At 53.4% G+C, this 21,116-nt stretch overlaps 4 protein-coding genes across 4 annotated transcripts; 2 read left to right on the top strand and 2 right to left on the bottom strand.

The window, feature by feature from the left end:
* Window positions 1–649: 649 nt before the first annotated feature.
* TRIVIDRAFT_45882 (glycoside hydrolase family 3 protein) lies at window positions 650–3,230 on the bottom strand (the record flags this gene model as incomplete). The annotated part of the gene is made up of 2 exons (XM_014102854.1): window positions 650–3,087; window positions 3,161–3,230. 2 exons carry the CDS (start codon window positions 3,228–3,230, stop codon window positions 650–652), a joined length of 2,508 nt encoding a protein of 835 aa, XP_013958329.1.
* A 1,330-nt stretch (window positions 3,231–4,560) lies between these two features.
* On the top strand, window positions 4,561–5,310 carry TRIVIDRAFT_67754 (uncharacterized protein; the record flags this gene model as incomplete). Its single annotated transcript, XM_014102853.1, has 3 exons — window positions 4,561–4,671; window positions 4,733–5,024; window positions 5,231–5,310. 3 exons carry the CDS (start codon window positions 4,561–4,563, stop codon window positions 5,308–5,310), a joined length of 483 nt encoding a protein of 160 aa, XP_013958328.1.
* Window positions 5,311–13,113: 7,803 nt separating this feature from the next.
* Window positions 13,114–14,096, bottom strand: TRIVIDRAFT_148866 (uncharacterized protein; the record flags this gene model as incomplete). Its single annotated transcript, XM_014102852.1, has 2 exons — window positions 13,114–13,871; window positions 14,048–14,096. 2 exons carry the CDS (start codon window positions 14,094–14,096, stop codon window positions 13,114–13,116), a joined length of 807 nt encoding a protein of 268 aa, XP_013958327.1.
* A 2,213-nt stretch (window positions 14,097–16,309) lies between these two features.
* On the top strand, window positions 16,310–18,487 carry TRIVIDRAFT_221373 (uncharacterized protein; the record flags this gene model as incomplete). Its single annotated transcript, XM_014102851.1, has 2 exons — window positions 16,310–16,535; window positions 18,264–18,487. The coding sequence occupies 2 exons, from the start codon at window positions 16,310–16,312 to the stop codon at window positions 18,485–18,487; spliced, it is 450 nt and encodes a 149-aa protein (XP_013958326.1).
* Window positions 18,488–21,116: the final 2,629 nt, after the last annotated feature.

Below are 21,116 nucleotides of genomic sequence, written 5' to 3'. Positions count from 1 at the left end.
GATATTCCAAGCTTGCGGCTGTTCCCGGCGTGTTTCCAATCGGTACACGGCATTTCCAATGATCGGGAGCGACTTATACCGAGTTTAGACGGATACATCACGGCGGTTTGCGTTCCGATGAGCCCGAATGCGAGGTGTATCGGGACTAAGAGGGTACAGGGGCTGACGCAGCACGGCGCGGCATGCGGGACGATTTACTTGGCGGACTCTGACGCGAAACCGGCTTGTTTTTCGGGTTTTCGGTTTTTTGGTTCGAAGTGTTGATTCCTATTTTGGACATCTTTATATAGGCGAGGTTTTTATTGGTTACGTCGTGTGGCCAGCTTTCTGAGTTATGGTATGCTTCGGGTTCCAAAAAAAGACGTGCAGGTTGATATGCCGGAGTAAAGGAAAGACAAATCTGGCGAATCAATGTTTCTGCGGCTGGATCTACTTTAGGGGGGAAACAAAGTATTGACTGGATTAATTGGTTCTTGATATTTACCTAGTTTAATGCAATACAAACATTCTAATGAGCTGTTGAAACTGGAGACAGAAACTCAAATTGAACAAGCTATCATCACATTCATCCGTGACATCATTTTATGTTACAATAAGACCAGCAAAGTATCAAACAGCGAATGGTATTATTCCCCCTTATTCATGTCTCTTATAGACCTGACCACCAGTACGACTCCTCTACTGTAAATGACCCCTTGAGCGCAGCTCCGTCTGTCACAGCACTGCTGTCACTGACAATGATCTCGTACTCTCCCTTCTCAACACACCACTCGTTGCGCTCCTCATCGTAATACGCCGCCAAGTACTTCTCCTGCTCCTCAATCGTCACCGTCTTGGTCTCGCCGGGCTTCAGGTCCACCTTGGCGAAGCCCTTGAGCTCCTTGACGGGGCGGTTAATCTTGGCAGCCTGCAGCGGTCGGACGTACAGCTGGGCGACCTGCGCACCGGGGATAGCGCCCGTGTTGGTCACGGCGAGCGACACGCTGAGCTTGCCGTCGGCGCGGGAGACGGACAGCTTGGAGAAGGAAAAGGTAGTGTAGGAGAGGCCGTGGCCAAAGGGGAAGTTGACTTCCTTGTCAGCGAACTCGTAGTAGCGGTATCCGACGTAGACGTCCTCGCCGTAGAGCGTGCGGCCGGCCTCGGTGCGGAAGTTGAGGAAGGCCGGGTTGTCTTGGAGGCGCTTGGGGAAGCTGAGCGGCAGCTTGCCCGAGGGGTTGTAGTCACCAAAGACGACGTCTGCGATGGAGTTGCCCGTCTCGTTGCCTCCGTACCAGGCCTGGATGACGGCGGGCGTCGTGTCCAGCCAGGGCATCTCCTCGGGCGTTCCCGTCTGCATGACGACGACGGTGTTGGGGTTGGCGGCAGCAACTTCGGCAATCAGCTGGTCCAGCACGCCGGGAAGCTTCATGCTGGCACGGTCCGCGCCCTCCGTCTCCCAGTCGGCGTTGAGGCCGGCGCAGATGATGACCTGGTCGTGCTCCTTGGCCAGCGCAACGGACTTCTTGATCTCGGCCTGGTCGTCGATGACTTTGCAGCCGCCGACGCGGAGCGATCCGTGGCCGGGCACAATGGTGTCGCCCTTGAGAGTGTAAGTCGGGGCGGATCCGAATTCGACCTTGAACTGGTATGTTTGACCCTTGACGAGGTTGACGCGGCCGGTCTCCTCGCGTGTGGCAGAGCCAAAGAATGCATCGCCGGCGACCTGGTGGGTGGCGTTGTCGACGATGAGCTTGCCGTCGACGTAAGCCTTTGCGGTGCCGCAGACGACGAGGCTGAGCTCGTAGGTGCAGTCCTCATCGGCGGTGTAAGTGCCCTCCATGTCGGCGTACCACGTGTCCGCGGCCTTGGGGTTGTAGTAGTCTACCAGGTGCATTTCCGTCTTGGTGAAGAAGAGCTCGTCAATGTGCTGGCGGCCAGGGGTTCCGGGAGGCTGGTTGAAGACTCTCCAGCGCATACCTGGAACTCCGGTGTCTGGCGTTGAGCACTGCTCACCCAGCACGGGGAGGAAGCGGTGGGTGTAAGCGCCGACGGTGTATGAGGGCGTTGTGGTGAGCTGCTTGCTGAGGCCGTCAAAGGGAGTGACTGCGTAATAGGCCTTGAGAGCGGCGGAACCACCTCCATGGTATGTCGCCTGCTTGGCGTTGGGGCCGAGGATCAGCGTCTTCTTGTCCTTCTTCAGGGGCAGGACGTTGTTGTCGTTCTTGAGTAGCACGATGCCTTCGTTTCCAATCTTTCGAAGCAGAGCCGCCGTCTCGGGCGTGTTGTTGACGGTGGTCTCGGGGCCGTTCTCCTTGACGCCAGAAGCGGCACACTTCTTGACGAACTGGAGAACCTCTCTGGCACGCTGGTCGATGACGTGGACAAAGGGCTTTCCGTTGGAGACGTTGAACTTGAGTGTGTCTCCTCGGAATCGTGGGGGGCCAGGCATCTCCAGGTTGAGTCCTGCTACAACGGCAGCGGTGGTGCTGTATGTTCCGTACCAGTCGCTCATGACAAGGCCATCCCACCCCCATTCTTTCCGGAGCATGCCATCGAGATACTTGGGGTTCTCACTGCACGGCACACCGTTGACACCATTGTATGCTGTCATAAAGGCACCCGGCTGGGCGTCTCGGACAGCAATCTGAAAGGGGAGCGCGTAAATCTCACGCAGCGCCCGCTCCGTGACGATGCTCTGCACCGTCATGCGCCTGTCCTCCTGATCATTGCACAGGAAGTGCTTGATGGTGGCCTGCACTCCGGTGCTCTGGATGCCGCGAACGAGAGCGGCAGCACCAAGGCCAGCGAGGAAAGGATCTTCACCAATGGACTCGAATCCTCGTCCACCGAGAGGGGAGCGTTGCATGTTGATAGTCGGGCCGAGGATCACATGAGCACTCTTGGCGATGGCCTCCTTGCCCATCATTTTACCTGCCTCTTCGAGCAGCGGCTGGTTGAATGTGGAACCAAGCGAAGTGCCGCATGGGAAGCATGCCGCAGGGACACCGTCAAAGAATTTGGTCCCTCTTACACCGTTGGGGCCATCTGTGAAGCGGAGTGACGGGACTCCATGCTTGGGAAGGGCTTTTGTGTGCCAGAAGTCGATGCCTTAGGAGAATTGTCAGTCACTGTTTTTGAGAGTCAAGTAGTTGTGTATGTGATTTTGGTGTATATAACTCACCTGCCAACAGCTCAACCTTTTCGGCCAAGGTGAGCTTTTTCAGCACAGCTTCAACATCGATGTCAGCCATGGTTGGAGATGTGAGGCGAGTGATATGAATAAAGATGGGGTAAAATAAGCTTTCAGACGAAGAAACCCTTCAAGAGACACAACAGGACACGGCGGTATATCGCTCTATGTCAAAACAGGGTTGCTCAATAAACAACAACAATAATGTCAAAGGGACTACAGGGTAGCCTCCAGTATGCCACAGCAGTCAGATAAAGAATCAAGACTGAGAGCTGAGCCAGAGTCTGTCACAAAGACACTGGGAAAGGGATGAAGATGAAGAGACCAACGACAGAAGCTCAGAAATGGGATCAGACCAGGCAACTTATATAGCCGTCGGTCACAAAGATGGGAATGCCTGTGGGCTCGCCATATTGGCCGTGGGTAATTAATCGTGAGAACTTCGGAGAAACGTAAAAGAATCAGCAGCAACCAGCTCCTCCCTGCCACTAACGGGCTTACTCGCCCACCTCTCGCCCACCTTGGCAATATCGTATCGATGGAAAAGCAGCAGCAGGATTCTCCGAAGCCGCGCCATCTTGCCAACTTTCTTATCACGAGGAGGATATTGGACGAGTTTCCCCGCGATGCTCCCCGCCATTAGCTGCATTGCAGGGATGTTCACCCGTGGTAAACCCTTGCTTTAGCCGAATATCCGTGACTCTGCCGAAGATGAGGCTAAATCTCAGCCAATCGGTGTCCAACTTGCCCGAGCCACCGCACAAGGGCCCGCCAAAATAACTGGGCTCAACTGTTGAGGGATCCGTTCTCCCAACTCCAAGCGAAAGCCGGTGCGGAGAGGCTTGGCCGTCTCGGCTCGGTGAGTTACGAGCGACGCTCCCCGACCGACCCCGAAGATGCTCGAGGTCATGTGGGCGGTGATGAGATCTGATGATGAGATTCCCTTCGCTCTTGCTCTGGCCGCGGATAAACGCCGTATCGACATCCAAGGGAACGGATATCGCATCTCAACGAGACTCCACCATCGAATCGATCACTGCTGATGGAAAAGACGATCGCGGTGGATCTGGACTCGGCTGTCGGGAACGCGGGTGTTCCACTCGGGAGCCGGCTTGGTGGGCACTGGACTGGACTTGTCGCGATCGGGTCTTGGGCGGTGTTGATGGTGTTGACGCTGGAAGGCTAACACATCAATGGTACGCAGACTTCGCCGTCATCACAGACAGGCAGCCAGCACGTACCAGCCAGCACGTACCAGCCAGCACGTACCAGCTTACTCGGACAAAGACTGCTTCATGCTGTGAGAGACACTGCTATCATTCGGCATGAACGGCATAAACACCACGGCTGAATCTGGCCTCCGCGGTGGCAGTGCTTCCGCTGTCAACAGCATGACTTCCCTGCAGTTACAGATTTTCGGCATACTAATGTACTTTGTGTACACCAGCGATACTCGCACCCCTAGTCGGCTTGGCATTCAGGGACCTTGGGGCCTTGCTACAGTAAGTATGTCAGCGGCTGTGCGTGTGAATGCCTGCTAATGGGTTACTAGGTCCTCCTTAGTACTCCTTACCGACTGCTCTTATATGCGGCATCATCTACACACTTGCCGCACTCATTCCGACGTTTACCGGGAACATCTGGGTGCTTGTGCATCCTGGAAGGTGTGGTGTCAACACCGCCGTCAGGCTAGGAAATATGAGCCGTCATATCATGCAAAGCCTCTTTCCAGTAGTAGTGCTGGTACTACGCAGGTTTAGCGAACAGTTTCAACCTGGGATCATATTCCCTGCATGCGGCTGGCCTCCTACAGTTGACGATGGCGACGATTCGCGCTCCAGCAGTCAGCTATGCAGTGCGTGTTTGCCTGACCGAGCGCACAATGGCTCCAGACTCGGTAATTCGTCAAGAGGCCGCCCTGCTTATTCTCCTGACCTAACGTCTTTTGTGGCTGCACACGGGTTGAGGCGGGAAGAATTTGGCATTTTATTGTGACGGCTGCCCACTCCGCGCCTGTCAAATCGCTGATTACTGCACAACAGACAATCTGGGGTTGTACAGGCTGCATGGCTAGCGGGACTATCACCACGAGCGTCGGGCAGGGGCTTGTGGGGGGGCCGGTAAGGCTGGACGATGTGTGATCTTACTGTGGGATCCTGGAGATCCCGCCCAATGCTACCTTGGCCTTCTAATCAGGGGACCTGTCTGTCGGAGATATTTCGAATGGGCTAAATCGACAAACCGTTACCTTATCTTCTTCTCCTGCGGCTGAACGGCAGTATCCATGACGTTTCGACAGGGGAATTCCTCAGCGCGACGGCTGTTTACTAAGACTCTTTGCGGCAATTGTTACGACCAGAGTTGGTGCTCGCCTCAAGGTCAACAATTCGAAATCTTCTGCACCTCTCACGCGCGCGTCTGTTGGCGCCGTAACAGAGAGGGACGGAGCAGGGGCAGGGTAGGGCAGAGGAAGCAATGGCAATTGGTCCTTGCACGAGGCTCTGCTGGCCTTCATCATGGATCATCGTCATCCATCACATGTGCCATGATCCGCGTGGGGCGGGCGGTACCTGGATCCAGGTCCCTGCGATGAGAATCTCACCATTAAAACGCCGATGCCGAAGACGAGCTCCTGGAATATCCCGCATGTGCAGTCGGCCAACTAGACATTTGACAAGCCGACATTGTTTCACATAATCTGACGGTATTGACTGCACGGGATTTGACTACCACTGATCGCCGAAGGGAACGCATCGCCTAACTACGCGGCAGTACGGGATGTCAGCGGACGGCGGTAATCGTTTCGTCTTCTCGCTTCGCACCCCCGCTTGATTACAACTGTATTGCCACAAGAAGAAATAGGTAAAGCAGATGTGGTCTGGCTTAAATTCCAGCCATGAAGCCACGTGAGAGCCACCACCGAAAATAAGCGCAAAGAAGCCAGTCAACTTGGCATAAACGAAAGGGCTAATTTGAGTAGCCCCAGCGAATTCCGATGTCTTACTTGTGCGAGGACTCGTGCCTTCGTACCTATGGCATCTCTTTTGTTTTGTTGCATCAAAACTTCTCGCAACATGCGGAGAACCCGGTCATGCTACCTCCCTGGTCTTGTACATCAACCCGACTTTGGTGGCATGTAGTTACGGGCATAGGCGAATGCCGCTGGCTAGACGACGGGGCGCGAAACTGAGCGGACACACTACCTTGTGAACAGAGCATACTCGTATGGATCTGAGACCGCCTTCTTTTTTCGCTTCCCCGAAGAATAAGCATTGTGGCTTTACGGAGTCCGAAAATGCTGCCAAGAGTGACCTCGACGGAATGTCATATTGAAACGCCTCCCTTCACGCAGAGGCATAACGATGCCGACTGGCAACAAGGTGCCCCATTGAAGGCAGCCATCTGGGATTGAGGTGGTATTGGGTGGGCACTCTCCGCTAGTGATGCTACCCTTTGTCTCAAACTACCTTCACACCTCTGTTATCGCCGCTCTATCGCCTTTGTTGGATGAAGCCTATGGCCGAATCGATGCACAAGTACCCTGGACCAACGGCTTTGTGACAAGTTACAGCAACAAATCATAGGCGCGATTCCCGCTCAAGCAAGGGAACTAGCTGGCGTTGATCGACGCGAGAGCCCCTGAACGGCCTGGCACTAGAACCTCTAGTCGAGCAGTCTAGGTTCTGATGGCTTTATCCCACCGTTATCTAGACACGATAGTCTGAATGGATTGGGATGGCACTAAAGAAAACCGATGTTACAGACTTGGCGGAGCCCCCTTTCTCCATTGGATCGTCGTATCCACAGCTGTTGGCTCTCAACTGCCGACGCATCACGCCGCAGAAGCACTACAGGTATGGACTGCGAAGCATGCACAGTACAGTACAGGTACACATGCATCGAATACACAGACGAATGCACAAAGGGTGTGTGTCTGTGTGAAAGATTTAACTCTAGGTCAAGATTCGGCGACCAAGGAAACAAAGGTGGTCTAGGCGGTCTGTTTGGATTGGATCGCTTGACCCCATCTTTCCAGCTCGCAAATCGCAGCAAAGACTAACAGTAATGGAGCACAAAAGGGAAAGGCCAGTTTTTCAGCACGTGCGAAGCACTTCATGAGAGGCTCCAGCCTCATTTTGTTTGTCTACGCGTCGCCTCTCGGGAACCCTCTGACTAAACAAGTCGGCTCCCTCTCCTTCTGCGATGGCGTTCTGGGGGTGAGGTGCCACGGGGTTGTTGGCCTCCGAGTCTCACGATGCGTCTTTTTAGTGGACTCACCGACCTCATATTAATTGCAAAGTACAGTACGGAGCTCGCATGAGAGGGAGGGGGCGTTGGGGAGTTTACTACGACTATTTGTGTTATTGATGCAAGTACCGCAGTATGCAGTTTAGTGCTCTGTTCTTCCTCTCCGCAGATGAGCAGTGTTGCATACAAACTAAAGCACTTGTACGGAGACATTAGGTGGGTATTGATGGAGTCGCAACCCTTCAGCTTTCAGCAGGCACCAACATATTCCCCCATGTCCGAACCCGAATGGAGGAGGATATTTTGTGATCGGAGCTACGGGCAGCGGCGGATTCCAGCTACCAGCTGTTGGTCTCAGCTCAGGCGCTTCTTTTGATGGGCCGTGACCCGCGCGGAATCGACATCAGTGGCTCGCATGCTTTGTCACCTGTTTTTGCACTTCTGGGGGACCTTTGTTTCCTTTGTCTTGTTCCCTTTTGTCCGGTGATCGATTGCTCGCTTCTTTCTCTCCTCGTTCTTCGTTGTTTCGCCACAGCGCTATCCCTTTTTCCTTGCACCCTCTTTCTCAGCATATGTCATCATCCAAGCCAAAACCGGCCTAACAGGGTCTCCTCGTGGAAATTTCTACAGCAATGGGAGGGGTGGGGAGGGGTGTGCATGCTTTCACAAGTACTACGAGTACTAGTGCCGTCTTGTACGAAGTACTGTACATACGAGATGCCAGACTCTTGTTCAACCTGAGATTATCGCACGCCCCTCCCCTGCGGGGGTCAGCATGACAAAGAAGAAAGAACAAAGCTTCGATAGCCCTTCTAGCGCGCTTCTCCCGCCCTTCCCCCTTGGTCAGCCACCGAAACGGCTCGGTCAACTTCGGCCAATTTCTTCACACTTGATACTCACTATTTTTGCTGCTCCGCTGGCAGACATCCACCGCATAACGTCCAGCTGTCCAACCAGCGTCTGGAACGGTCCGGTGGGCGCTCTTATTTTTCAGCCCTTTAGGAGGGGACCGGAGGGTCAGTGCCAGGTTGGTGCATGCAGAAGCGGATATGCTCTGCTCTCTGGACCAGGAGTCCCGGCGCTTCTGAGTGGGCTTCTGCTCCTCAACAAAGAACGCGGCGGATCGAAAGGAGAGTGAGAGCAAATAATTCTCGTACGCCCCTCCCTCTGAGAAATGATGAGACACCCAAAACTGGGTCGTTGTGCGTGCTTGTTACTCGTACTGTTTGTACCGGCATGTACACAATACTACTGTACTTGACAACTCCATACCGCTGTTTAAGTTTTTTTTCCCCTTCTTTGACAGCTTTTACCCTTTTGGGCCAATGCTATCTAGACCGGCGTCCTCGGCGTCCTTCTTCATTGGTTCTATTTCTCCAACAGATGGAAACCAGGTAGTGGACAGTCACCGTTATCTCTTCAGTCTTTGAAGTTTAGGGCACGGCTTTCGCTGCTCACTCCTCCTACGAGACTAAAACCCATGTTCGTTGTACATACGCCACACATTACCGAACCAACTCAGCCGTGTTCGAATGCACACAGAAGCTCGGAATCGGTTCGGTATTGAGATTCGGAGTCCCTGCCCCAGCTCAAACGCTATTCTGCATGTGCGGCGGCCATGTCCAACGTCCCGTGCCTGGTGATCCCCGTTGCATCGGTATCTGCTTCTAGGGTCTGTTCTTAAACCATGTTGCTCTGACAAATAGTCATTTGCATACGCCGGCGATTGGTGCCCATAACCGTTGATAGGAGGCTGAATTTGATAGGACGACACCATCAACATCTGTGCGCACGTCGACTTGTCTAGCTTTGGTAGAGACTCATCCAAGCTCTGTGAAGCCCTTCATTCTTCTTACCCTTCACAATCGCAATATTACCTTCTCTTGGCACTGGCATCATACCATTGCAAGTGTTTCAGCTGTTACAGAGTACAACGCATCTTCATATCTCTCCCGTTCAAAAGGACATGGTTCTCAACAGAGCTGGGGTAAACCAGTTGCACGAAACCGAAACGCCCTCACGCATTCCCCCTTTCCCCAGGTTATTTCAACACGGTGATGCCGCTATTCCTTTCACGATGCTCGACACTCGAATCGGCCGTACTAAGAGGCACCTCAATTCCTGCAACGAGATTAGAGCGTCGAGATGGTGAACCTTGCTAACTGTGTAGGGGTTGTAGACGCGCCGCGCCCGTCATAATCCCCGAAACAACCTGGATACCCCAGACATGAGAACAATAGCCACTGTCTCGCCTTGAAGAGCATAGATCGAGCTGAGTTAGACCGGCCGCAGTGAGGCCGATGGGCCACGGACGGGGTATGTTGAGAAGGGAGCAAAGAGGGGGGCCGAGAATCACTCAAGGCAACTTCAGATCGGGGCAGCCGTTGATTCGCACAAGGTACAGCAAGTGCAGCAATGCTGCAACTACTTTTATTCCCGCCCACAAGAACCACAGATAAGGACAAGGCCTGGACCCTTGTTCTTTGGGGCTTGAGGTGAATACCGATATAACAGAGCCGCTAGCGTTGGCTTGCAGGTCGGTCACTGCCTCTTTGCTGCATCCTTAGCGTCGTGATATTCCTCCGGCGTTGCAGTGCCGCGTTCTTTTTTTCTATTTATACATGTTTGTCCGTGGACGCACACTGTACTGTGTACATGGGGATAGGGAAATAAAGTCATGCTCTTGACGCATGGTTCATGGGCCTGCAGGGGGGTCGGGAGTGGCAGCTCTATCCTCTTTCTTCTCCCAGAACCAACGCATTTCGAACATTTCGGCAACTCCCTTCCGAATCTGTCAATTCCCACCACGCTTTCTTTCTCTTTTCCCGCCTGCCGTAGTGCGACGGACGATGTACTCCGTGGATAAGGAGCGGCTCCATCTACCTACTTTGGGGGTCACCTAGACCACACATCAGACACATGCCGTGTTGGCTAATGCTCCTAGTAGCAGATCACTCACACGCATCGTTTGGCACTCTTTAGGCGTATTCAACACGTGCGTGCCCTCGTTTGACCCCAATCCAAGCCAAAGAGGGAATATGTAGTGGTACCTGGATGGGATTGACTTCCTTCAGACAGAGGGCGTTTAAATTGGGGACTGTACGAGGTATGTGCCCTTTCTTACTTGACATCTGTATTACTCATACCTACTATACAAGACCATGCAAATTGGTTGTACCCATCGCTTTTCAGTAGTGCAAATCGACGCTCACTTTTTTTCCCTTCTCGTTCACACCCCTCCCCTTTAGACGCCCCTCTCTTCTCCTGTTCCCCTCTTTCTTCAAAACTCCACTTTCTCTCGCTCTCTGTCACATACCTCACCGTACAATCGTGAATGTATGCAAGTACGTACCTACCCAGAATTCCCAGCCTTTCCCTCCTCGATGCTCTCAGCTACAGGGAGGGAGCGCCAAGAGGCGAAAACTGCCTTGGCGGTGGTCATGGTTTGCAGTGAGGCTGAAGCTGAAAATGGAACATTCCCCTGCTAATCAAAAAGGAAACAGGCTGCTCGTATACAATATTAATCAGCCTTCTCCATCCAGCTCGCAAAGGACTCTCCCTCCCTCCCCAAGCATCCAAGCACTAAAAACCAGCCCAGATCTGCTTGCTCCATTTGCTCAGCTCACGGCCACTCCCAACGCCTCAAATCCTTTCCCGGCCATGAACCAACCACAAGCTCGTGTGAAGTTAATATAAGCATCTCGCGCGCCCCAACAACAGCAAACATCAGGGCCTAGCTACAGGTAAATCCTCACGCCCCCAGTCGCTCGTGGCTGGGAAATGCTATAAGCTTGCCATGCACGTCCGCATGGAAAGGGCATGGCTCGACAAACATAGCCTCGAGCAAAACGGCGCTTACGGCCCCCTAATTGAGCTTCCTGCGTGCTTTCGTTGCTTTGTTGCTTGTTGCTTCGTTACTAAAATAAAAAAACCCCCGTGCTAGTAGCCCATAGTAAGGGCAATAGCCTGGTTTTTGCGTCCCTGGCTTAGTCTAGTCGGACTAAGAGCGCAGCAAAAACCACCGGCACTTTGGCTCTTCGTTTCCGGCACCACGCCATGTGGCAGCTTCATGCAGCCGAGCTGGGGTCTAGATTTGGCGAGGCGATGAGGCGGTAAGTCGCGGTATAGAAGTCGTCGATATCTGGGGTTTGGGCTGGCGGAGGCGAGCGAAATTGAGCTTTCTAGTTCGCACCCCCATCAATTCAACATGTACATCTACAGATTTGCGAAACGTATGAAACAGTGTGGAATGAGATATAAAAGGGACCTAGTAGGAAGACACACATAATTCACATGCGCTTGCGGCACATATTACTTGGCAAAAAAGTGTCTAATTTCATAAGTCTCGTAGTTCCTCTATAGGAAGTGTCTAACATCCGTGGTAACGCGCAGTCTATATAAACAATACATGAACGAACATAAAAAAAAGGAATCCACAAAATTTCGTAAAAGCATTGAATAGGAGAGCGAAAAATGACAAAAGAAAAAAAAAAAAAAGTTCAAAACAAGAAACAGTGTATCCGTCTATTAAGTCCTGTGGACTTGCCCGCCGAGTAAACCTCCCTCATGGTATCTCCCAAGGTGAAGAAAGAGAAAGTGGTAGAGAAGAGATGAATATAACAAATGGAGACGAAAATAAAATAAAATAGAATAAAATAAAATGAAAAACAAACCACCCTTCCATCTTGAGCCGGCCAAATACCATTTGCCCCGCTGATGCATCGTGCTGTGTCCGTCCCGTTGTTTGTGCGCCAAAGATTGAAATGCATATGCAAGACCCAAACGCCGATGAATGCTATATAAAGTGTATGGGTGCAGGCTTCCTTGTTTGAGGGTAGACCTGAGCACCCTTCCGTAGTCATTGAACAGGCATCGCAAGTTCTGTTGCCTTGCCTGTTCCCTCTTCTCACCCACCGCCACTGCTGTGGATATTCAGTCTCAGTGACTTGGCTGCGTTGGTCCATGCTATCACCGCTCAACGTAGTATTTTGTTCGTCCTTCTCATTGATGCCACGTAAATAAAATCAGCTCCACTCTGCCTTGTCGGCCTTGTCCAACACAACCCTGCCTTTGTGGCTGCTTGGTGCGACAGATGCTGGGGACTTGTCTAGGTGCCCACCGCTGCGATGCGATGCAGTATACACCCGAGATTCGGTTGCCATTTGTCGAATCTGTTTTTTTTCTCCCTTCAACGGTTGTGCTGATTGGCTGTTGCCTCCAAGGTTGTACGGTCGTAAGCATGCACATGTGCTATGGAGGCCGCTGCGGAATTGTATTCGCCGTTGAGTGATGCCCTCTTGCAGGCTGTCGTGGCCGAACTCCAGGCTTCGGTGATGTCAAGATTAGTGTTGCCCGGTGGCGCGAACATGGTTGGTTGGCGTCTTGCCACACAAGACACAGCCAGTCGTACGTGGGTGTCGAATCATCGAGGAATGCCGGGGTTGGCGTGGCCATCGGCCATGTCTGGCGGGTAGTATAAAGAATACGCGGCATTCCACTGCGGAGTTCGCTGCTGCAGCGGCGTGTGAGGCGATGCGCTGTGCGCAGGGTGAGGCGGCTGCTGCTGCTGGTGCTGCTGAGAATATGCGTGGAGCGGTGGTGGTGGCGGCGGCTGCTGGTGTTGGTGCTGTGGGTGCTGTGGGTGCTGGTGCTGGTGCTGGTGCTGGTGTTGCTGCTGCATATATGCCTGTGGCAAGTTATGCAGAGTTGAGGTGTTGAGCCTGAGCCCACCTGGAGGGAGAGAAGCAATTCAAGTCAGCCCATGTGCCCCTCAATGCGTGGCGAAAGGGATAAGGATAATACATACTGCCGTGGTCCATCTCGTCGTAGTCCTGCTTGATGTCCTTGAGAGTGGCCGGAATCATCGAGGGGACACTTGTGGGAATGTATGCCGCGCTGTACTCCTCGCCATGGGCGGGAGATGAGGGGCTGGGGATGTTGCCGAGGACGGGGTTTGGCGCAACGGATGCTGGCCACGCCTCGCCGCCAGCGCCTGCAATGTGACCATACGACTGCTGTGCATAGTCTGTGATTTGGTTGAAATCACTGGATGGTAGAGGCGACACCCTCGGACTCGGCACAGCACCGCTGCCCGAGCTGAGATTGTCGTCGTAGACTGATGGACCTGGGGTTAGCGGTCCAAAGTAAAGGTCATGAGCGTTGTTGGGCATGGTACCTGGCGTACCTGCGGAATTCGAGGAATAGGACGAGTCCGTGGCGGTGTAGCCCATGTGTTCCCGGAGCCGGGCAATCTCCTGTTCGAGGAACTTGTTCCGACGGAGGAGCTCCTGCACCTTTCTGTCGCGGCTCTGGACGCCCTTGAGCTCGGCCAGTTCACGTTCCAGACGCTCAATGTGCTCCTTGGTCCTGGCTCTGATGGCTCTCTGAGCCTCACGATCGTTGGCTCGCTTGCGTGCCAGTTGTGAGGGCGTCAGGGTCGAAACACTTCTGGTGCCTAAGAGGTTGAGAGACATTGGATAATTAGCTTTTGATTTTTATTCGAAATGACGTGGGAAAAAGAAAAAGGCAAATGAAATGAACAGAAGCGGCGATTGTCGCCAGCGGAGTGGCATTGAAAAAGAATCGTCGACATGTGAAGCGCAGAAACGGCGGGACTCGAGACAGACTTACCCTTTCGCTTGGACGGCTTGGTTGGTTCTCCGGAAGATGATCGCGGCATGTTGTGTTCAATTTTGTATAAGAGGGACATGCAAAAAGTCGATGAAGTTTTTGGGCCGCAGTCAATAACCCTAAGCAACGAGGGCAGAGAGCCGTGAAAGGCGATCGAGTGGGGGAGCTATCGCAATAAATAGGGTATCAAGGCGATGGACCAGCAACGAGTTGAGGCAGCTTGTCGTGGGTCGCGCTACGAAAAGAGACGGGGGCCCGCTTCGTTTTCGTTGACGGTAGTTGATTCAATGGCGTCAACAAGACAATCACGAGAGAAGAGCCCGTGAATGCGCAGAACGTTGGAGCCAAACGCGGAGGTCGCCACGTCAAAAAGCAATTGCAGCACGGAAGCGAGCAGAGAGCAGAGAGCAATAAGAAAGACGTCGACAATGCCTGTAGACAAGGCTTGGAAGGCTGCTCCGAGACAAACGGAGAGTCAGAAGCAAGACGGGAAATTGCGTTTCGGATGAGAATGGTCAGAGATCCGGAACGTGGTTTTTTCTGAGTGGAACAAGGGAAAAAAAAGAGCCCAGATGATGATGCTGTCAGGTACCATTATTATAATATACTGCTGCAACACCTCGAGGCGCATCCATCCCAGAGGCGGTGGTGTGGACCCCGAGAAGCGTCTCCTCTGTTTCCGTACCTCTTGGACAGGGATCACGGTACTTTACCACAGGTACTTGTACTGGGTGGGGAGGCCGGGGGGCGTCTGCATACAAAGACGCCAGACAAGCACTTGGAGACGACCAGGGGGCTCAGGGGGCGTGGTTGTATCCATGGATCCAGCAGCGCCAGCGGACGACCGGGTCTCTCGAGACTTGCAGGCTCTGCACCACGAAGCGTGCACGCGGGCTGTGGCGTGGCGTAATACTGGCAGGATACCAGCAGACGAGCGTCCCAAGCGGTTGCTGGCCGGTAATGGGCTGGTACTCTTTCGTCCACGCTTGGTCCGGCATGGCCAGCCTGCGGGGTGAGGCATCGACGCCACTGGGACGTTTGGTACAAGGACGAGAGCCAGAGCGTCCTCTGCTTCGGACCGCGCTGCCTTAGTGCCAGAGCCGAAGAAACGCATGCATGTATTCGCACGTACTCCATGTACCGCCGCAGCTGGGATGCAAGCAAGCAAGAAAAGGCGAGCCGTGGGCGTTGGGGAGGCGTTGGGCTAGCTGGGGGAGAATTGGTGGGAGAGGATGCCCAGCCATGATGCACCATACAGGAGGCATCAGACATGGCAGCGCAAGATGCCCATCCCCACGCCCACAACGCAGCGCAGCTCACGTCTTCGGTATTAGTCTTTTGCCTCTTCAGCAGCTCTCGGCACTCCAACGGCAAGGGAGAGCGGAGGGAGAGACCACAAGCAGAGAGGGGCCTGCAAGCCGATCTTGCTGTGACGCTATTTTGTCTCGCGCTGGCCTTGACATGACTGATGGAGCTGGAGAACACGTTCCCGTGTGGTGCTGCCGACCCAGACAGACAACGGCTCTCCGTCCTGGCGGCCCTCGCTGACAAGACGGCACTCGCCTGCTAGGATGCTTCGGGCATGGTCAGACGCTTCGGCTTTGGCTTGTCGATACCTGGGACTGTAGTGCCGAACTGGCGGCAATAAACGTCGTGCTGGGTTTTCTGGGACTGTACTATGTACGCACAGTATTCCACAGATGGACTGGATCGCGATCTGGGTTGGAGGGGTTGCAATGCTAGCAGGAGTAGTTGCTTTAGCCCCTACTCCGGCACTACTCCGTGATGCCCTCTGCCTGCCCTGGCCATCGCACGTGTTGTACGAGGACAGTGCAGGACGAGTCTTTGTCGGATGGGTCAAGTCGACATGCAACGGACGGATTGCCTATCCACCGCTGCCCTCGTTAGTGTCCCAGCAGTTAACGAGACCCCCATCTCGCCATCTGGTAATCTTCCAGAACAACGGAGAATTGGAGCCACAAAAGAGACTCACCACCAAAGGCCCAAACTCTGCTGCGAAAAATGAAAAATGCGTCTGGTTTGGCAGGCGAGGATTCCAAATAGAATTGATTGATTTGACGAGCGTCGCCATGCCTCGGCCTGCTTCGACCGAGCAGCAGATAAGACGCACTTCCTCGGGACCGAGTTGGCCCTTTCTCCTCTGCTTTTCCGCGGTTATCTTGCTCATTCTCATTCTCTCTGGCTCTTTCTCCCTCATTCTCCCCATTTCTCTCTCTCTTCAACTCGCTCTCTCTCTCTCTCATGTCGGCCGGCTATGATTTGTGGACCAAACCCCCCGTCGGCGTCTGCGGCATTCTGGCCATTGGCCCTGCACTGCAGACGGCAGCTGCAGCTAAGATACCTGGCGTACGCCTATGCCTTCAACTTGTTCGCTTCATGCTTCAATCGAGAGAGCGAATGGCGTCTGCGGCTGGCGCCCCGTCTGGTGGTGTAGGACTATTTCGATACGCTGACGGCAGGCGAAGAGGTCAGGTTGAACTAGGGAGATTTTGATGGTCGAAACGTGCGAAGTACGAGTACAGTATCTACCTAGTAGTCGAGCAGCAAGGCAAGGTTCAGGCACTGAGGCAGCGCCTGTAGCACACTGCATGTGCAGTTTTAGTGCGTTAGCGCGGTGTAGATTGGCAACCTGGGCAGGTATGTGCGGCTAAGGCCACTGACCGCCTCGCCAGAACTTCCCCAGCAGTAGCCCTTAGCTCCAGCGTGATGAAGTAGCGAATACGCAGATATACGAGTACCAGTACATTAAAGTGCCTGGACTGCGGCTTTCAGCATCTGGATTGGACGCTCGGGAGTTACGGTCAAGGCATCGTCGCCTATCCTATCTCGTGGGTGGTGGCAATGCAGAATTTGCTGGCTACGTGATCTTATTGCTGTTGATGTGCACCGTAACTTGAAATCACATAATGCAGTCAAATCAAATGGATGCCATCCATCGCGAGGCCCGTTGAGACCAGTTCTGTTTAGGCGCTGTTCCAGGTGCTGTAGCGCTGTAGTGCTGTAGTAGTGCCTGCACGCACAGTACAAGCCACTGCGTAACGGTACAGGGGCCGGCAAAGAAGAAACAGGGACGACGTCATTAGCAAGAAATGAGGTAATCCATGCCCTCTCTCAACCTCCCCCAGCTTTGATTACCAAATACTATGTAACCTAGAAATTCCTTTTTTTCCTCGCATGGGCAAATGGTATGCTTGGGGCCAGCAAACTAATCTAACTAATCTAGCATCACCACCCATTCTCCCGCTTCCCATCCACATCCAGCATCGTGCATTTCGCCACTGCAAATGTCAGCACATTTCGTCCGCAACGCCAAGGGAGCTCGATGTACGGAAATGGAAAACGTAACGCTGGGGGGATGCCATGACGGTCCGCCATCTTTCCGGCCAAGATCGAGAGCTGCGGTCTTCATCGACTTCATCGACAGAATAATAGCACTCAGTTCGTATTGGACATCCATCAAATCTGTCAAAATCGGCATTAGCGCCCAACCACAGCCGGAACCGCCGCAAATCCCGGCAGCCGGTACGCAGGATTAGCGGTTGGAGATGCCTTCGAATCTTTCCAGAACTCCGGATCGGCCTTGATGAGCCAGCATTTACATACATACAGTCCCATCCAAGACCCCCGAACAGCGCACAGCCGATCTTTCACCGAGGGCCCGCGGCTCTCAACATGCGATATGATGCGATTGGATGCGATGTGATGGGTTGCTGATAGCACGACAGGCTCCAGAGATTTAGGTTGGTGGCATTTTGCTTAGCACCAAACTCGACATGTCACGCACGCCCCTCCAAGAGCCTGGCTTTAATGTCATCATTCTGCAGGCTGGTTTTGGCTTTTCTTTGTCAGGCCCTGCATTATTCATCGCGTCGAACCCTGCGTTTTCTTATGGTTGCCCCATTAGGTTTTTGCTTGTCTTAGTGCTTGCTACTTGTACTATGCACAATCATGAGAGAAAAAAGAGGCTGCGTGCTAAAGCAACGCGTGGCGCGTGGCGATTTCCCAAGCGACGCCGGCGTCTCCACTGGCGGAGATGATTTGGCGGCATCATTAGGCGAAAGGGAGAAGCAAGAACGAAAAACGGCTTTTGGCTATCGTTGAGCGTGCGGCTCGTGCGGGTTGACTTGCCGCAACATGGCTTCATCACGGCTGACCAAGCATGGTTCCGCGGAGAACCTTGCTGACAGCATCTCAGGTCACCTGGAGGGCACCAGAAGGCTGGAAGAGGAAAATGGTGCGAAAAACCTGCTAAACAACAAGAAGGAAAATGCGAAAGGCTGCGATCTTGTTGCTTATGCGCTTTGCTCTCGCAGACAACCGGCGGCGCAATCGGCGGCACTTCCCGTCACATCGAGCATTCGTGCCCGCCGCACAAAGGAGGCTGTCTCGTGGCTTCCTGCTAGACTGCTGGACGGCTAACGCCATCATGCCGTTGAAAGCAATCTGCCTAAGTGACACTAACAGCCCCTGGCATCTGCAACATGACTTTGGCTCCCAAAGATTGGAGGAATAGTTTGGGGGCTGCTCCAAACTCATCCGTCGCAACTTGGAAAACGGCATGGAATTCCTGCAAGAGCAAAACGGCTCTGGGATGGTCCCCCACGAAAGCCCAGGGCAGAGTGTCTGGCACACGTCTGTCCACACGGTCTTGCAGCAAACTTGTCCTCCCATTCCTCAAAGGCGGTGGAAGGGGTTGTCCTTCGTCCTTGTCGATACGATCGTTTGGCCTGTACGAGCACAAATTATTCTCCGCTTGCCTACCTAATCTGTGCTTCGGGCCTCTGTCTCGTCGTCATTAAATCAATTTAGCGTGCAGCTTATCACAACTCAGCTCCGGCTCCTGGTCCTGGTCTCGTTCATTACGGAGAAGAGGCACGGAGTAGAAGGAAACTAGAAGCATTGGAAGCACAGGGGGCTCCCTTGCAAGTGGTGGCGCCTCTGAGTGGCTGCCCATCCTCTGGCTCAAACGATTTTTTCTGGAGCACTTCTATGGCTTTTCTTCATCGGACATCTGCTCCGCGGCCTAGACAAGGCCGTACCTGGCAACCATTCGAACGTTGAGCAAGGGCATGCAGCCCAAGGAGCGGAGACACAATGCCAGAAGAAGAGCCATCAGGGCGTGTGCCCAGCATCCCAGTTGCTGCTGCCTCTGTGCCGTTCCAAGACGCTGAGAATCTTCTCCGAAGCTTCTACGCCTCGTCCTAGAATAATTCTCCTAGGTGAGCTAGCGGGCAGAGAAACACTAAGCGGCAAGCCTGACGCCCGTCCTGGTATACGCTTGTACTGCACCGTACCGCGCGCTCGCTGTTCGGAAACGTTTCGTACAGTGCACCGATATACGTCGTTAACAGTGCTCTACACTCGGCGATGGGAGGGAGATAACTGTTGGTGATGGCTGTGAAAGCCGAGCACCAATCGGGGCGATCAACTACCGGATGGCCGGCTTTTGGCAGAATGGAAAGCCTTTTTTTCTGGCTTTCTTCTAGAACAAAAAAAAAAAAAAAAAAAAACCGCTCCGTAATTATCTAGTAGCCCACCAGATCTGCGCCTGGATTCCGAGAGGAAAGCCGGGAGAGTCGTAGCCGAGAGGGCCGGCAACGGCAACCCACTGACAGCATGGCTATGTGGGCTAAGATATTGCTCAACAAACTGACATGGTATACTCGTAATGGTATTAGACTCTGGCAAGTCTGGGTTTCTTTGCGTTCTTTTCTTTGTAATGAACCCTGCCGGAATTTCGGTATTGAAACATGGCAGTTAGCCGCGGCGCTTCCGAGCTGGAAACTAGGCGGCACGCACTCCAACGTTACCTGAGATGGTATCTCGGTTCAGCTTGTACGGCTGAGAGCAGAATTGGGGAAATTGGGGAAAGCACATATTAACCGCTCTGCGGGATATTACTGCGCGAGCCCAATATGGCCATTGGGATGAAGCTCTTACATGTTGAGGGAGACTATTGCAGCGCGGAAATGAGTGGCAAATTGACCAAAGTTGCTCATTGGGGAGCCTTGTGATAGCGTGGTTTGGCGATGATGCGCAAAGCTGCTGAACGGCAACCTAGTATTGCAAATTCGACCGCAAGTATTACTTGACTTGTACGGTTTGGCATCTGGCTCCACACATCAGGGGGGCGTTGAAGCAACCTTCAGCCGACCTTGATGAAACTGACGCCCCTTGTGCATCTGGCTCTTCCTTTTGTTTGTTGCTTCAAGATGACTACCTGTATTCAGTAACAAGCTGCTGATGCGTGCAACAACCTGGCGCCTGACAATGCATGGCCGGCCCCGTCGTTAATGATGCGGTTACCGCAACCTCATCCAACCAGCGCTCACGACTGCAGGTGTGCTGGAGATGATCCAGATGAGCAAACCTTGAATCTGCTCCCCTGCATGAGGAAGCGAGTTTGGAAAGGCATCTATCGCCTGTGTGTGTACGAGTATCGGCGACAATCCTGCGGGCTCTGCGTCTCCTGCTTACCTCACTAGGTGCGTCTAGCCAACTAGAGCCGTTCTAAGTGGTGCAGAGGGGCGGGAACAGCTCGCAACATGCAAGGGAGACGGCGAAGAAAGAGGCAAAAAACAGAGAAAGGGAAGAAGAAGAGGTTGCACACCTGCATCTCTCGTCCCAAGGCTGAGCCTATCGCAAACAGCACACAGAGCCGGGGGAAGAAAATAGATTCTCCGTCCTGTGACCCCCTTCTTTTAGAAGCAGAGCACCCAACGAGAAAAATTTTTTCGTCGCCTCCTTTAGCAAAGGCTTTGAAGCTCTCATTGGACGCTGTTGATTTTGCGGATAAAGGAGATGCGGTTGGTCTGTTCCTGTCGTCATTTCAGCCATACTGGGATCTGCGTCAAACGCATTGGCAGCCCACGGCATGGCAGAAAAGGTCGGTCCGCTGCCCAAAAAGCGATTGCTGCTTGCCTGAAGTGACGTGTGTGTTTCACTTTCTCTTGTTTCCTTTTTTTATTACAATGTCCCTTTTCCATCTGTCCGGATTCAAATTTGCCAGATTCGCGACTAGCCCAGGGAAAGAAACGGCCAGGCCAGG

The sequence above is a fragment of the Trichoderma virens genome (genome assembly GCF_000170995.1).
Source record: "Trichoderma virens Gv29-8 chromosome Unknown TRIVIscaffold_5, whole genome shotgun sequence".
In the NCBI taxonomy this organism is placed as follows: domain Eukaryota; kingdom Fungi; phylum Ascomycota; class Sordariomycetes; order Hypocreales; family Hypocreaceae; genus Trichoderma; species Trichoderma virens.
This window is presented reverse-complemented; position numbering and strand designations above follow the sequence as displayed.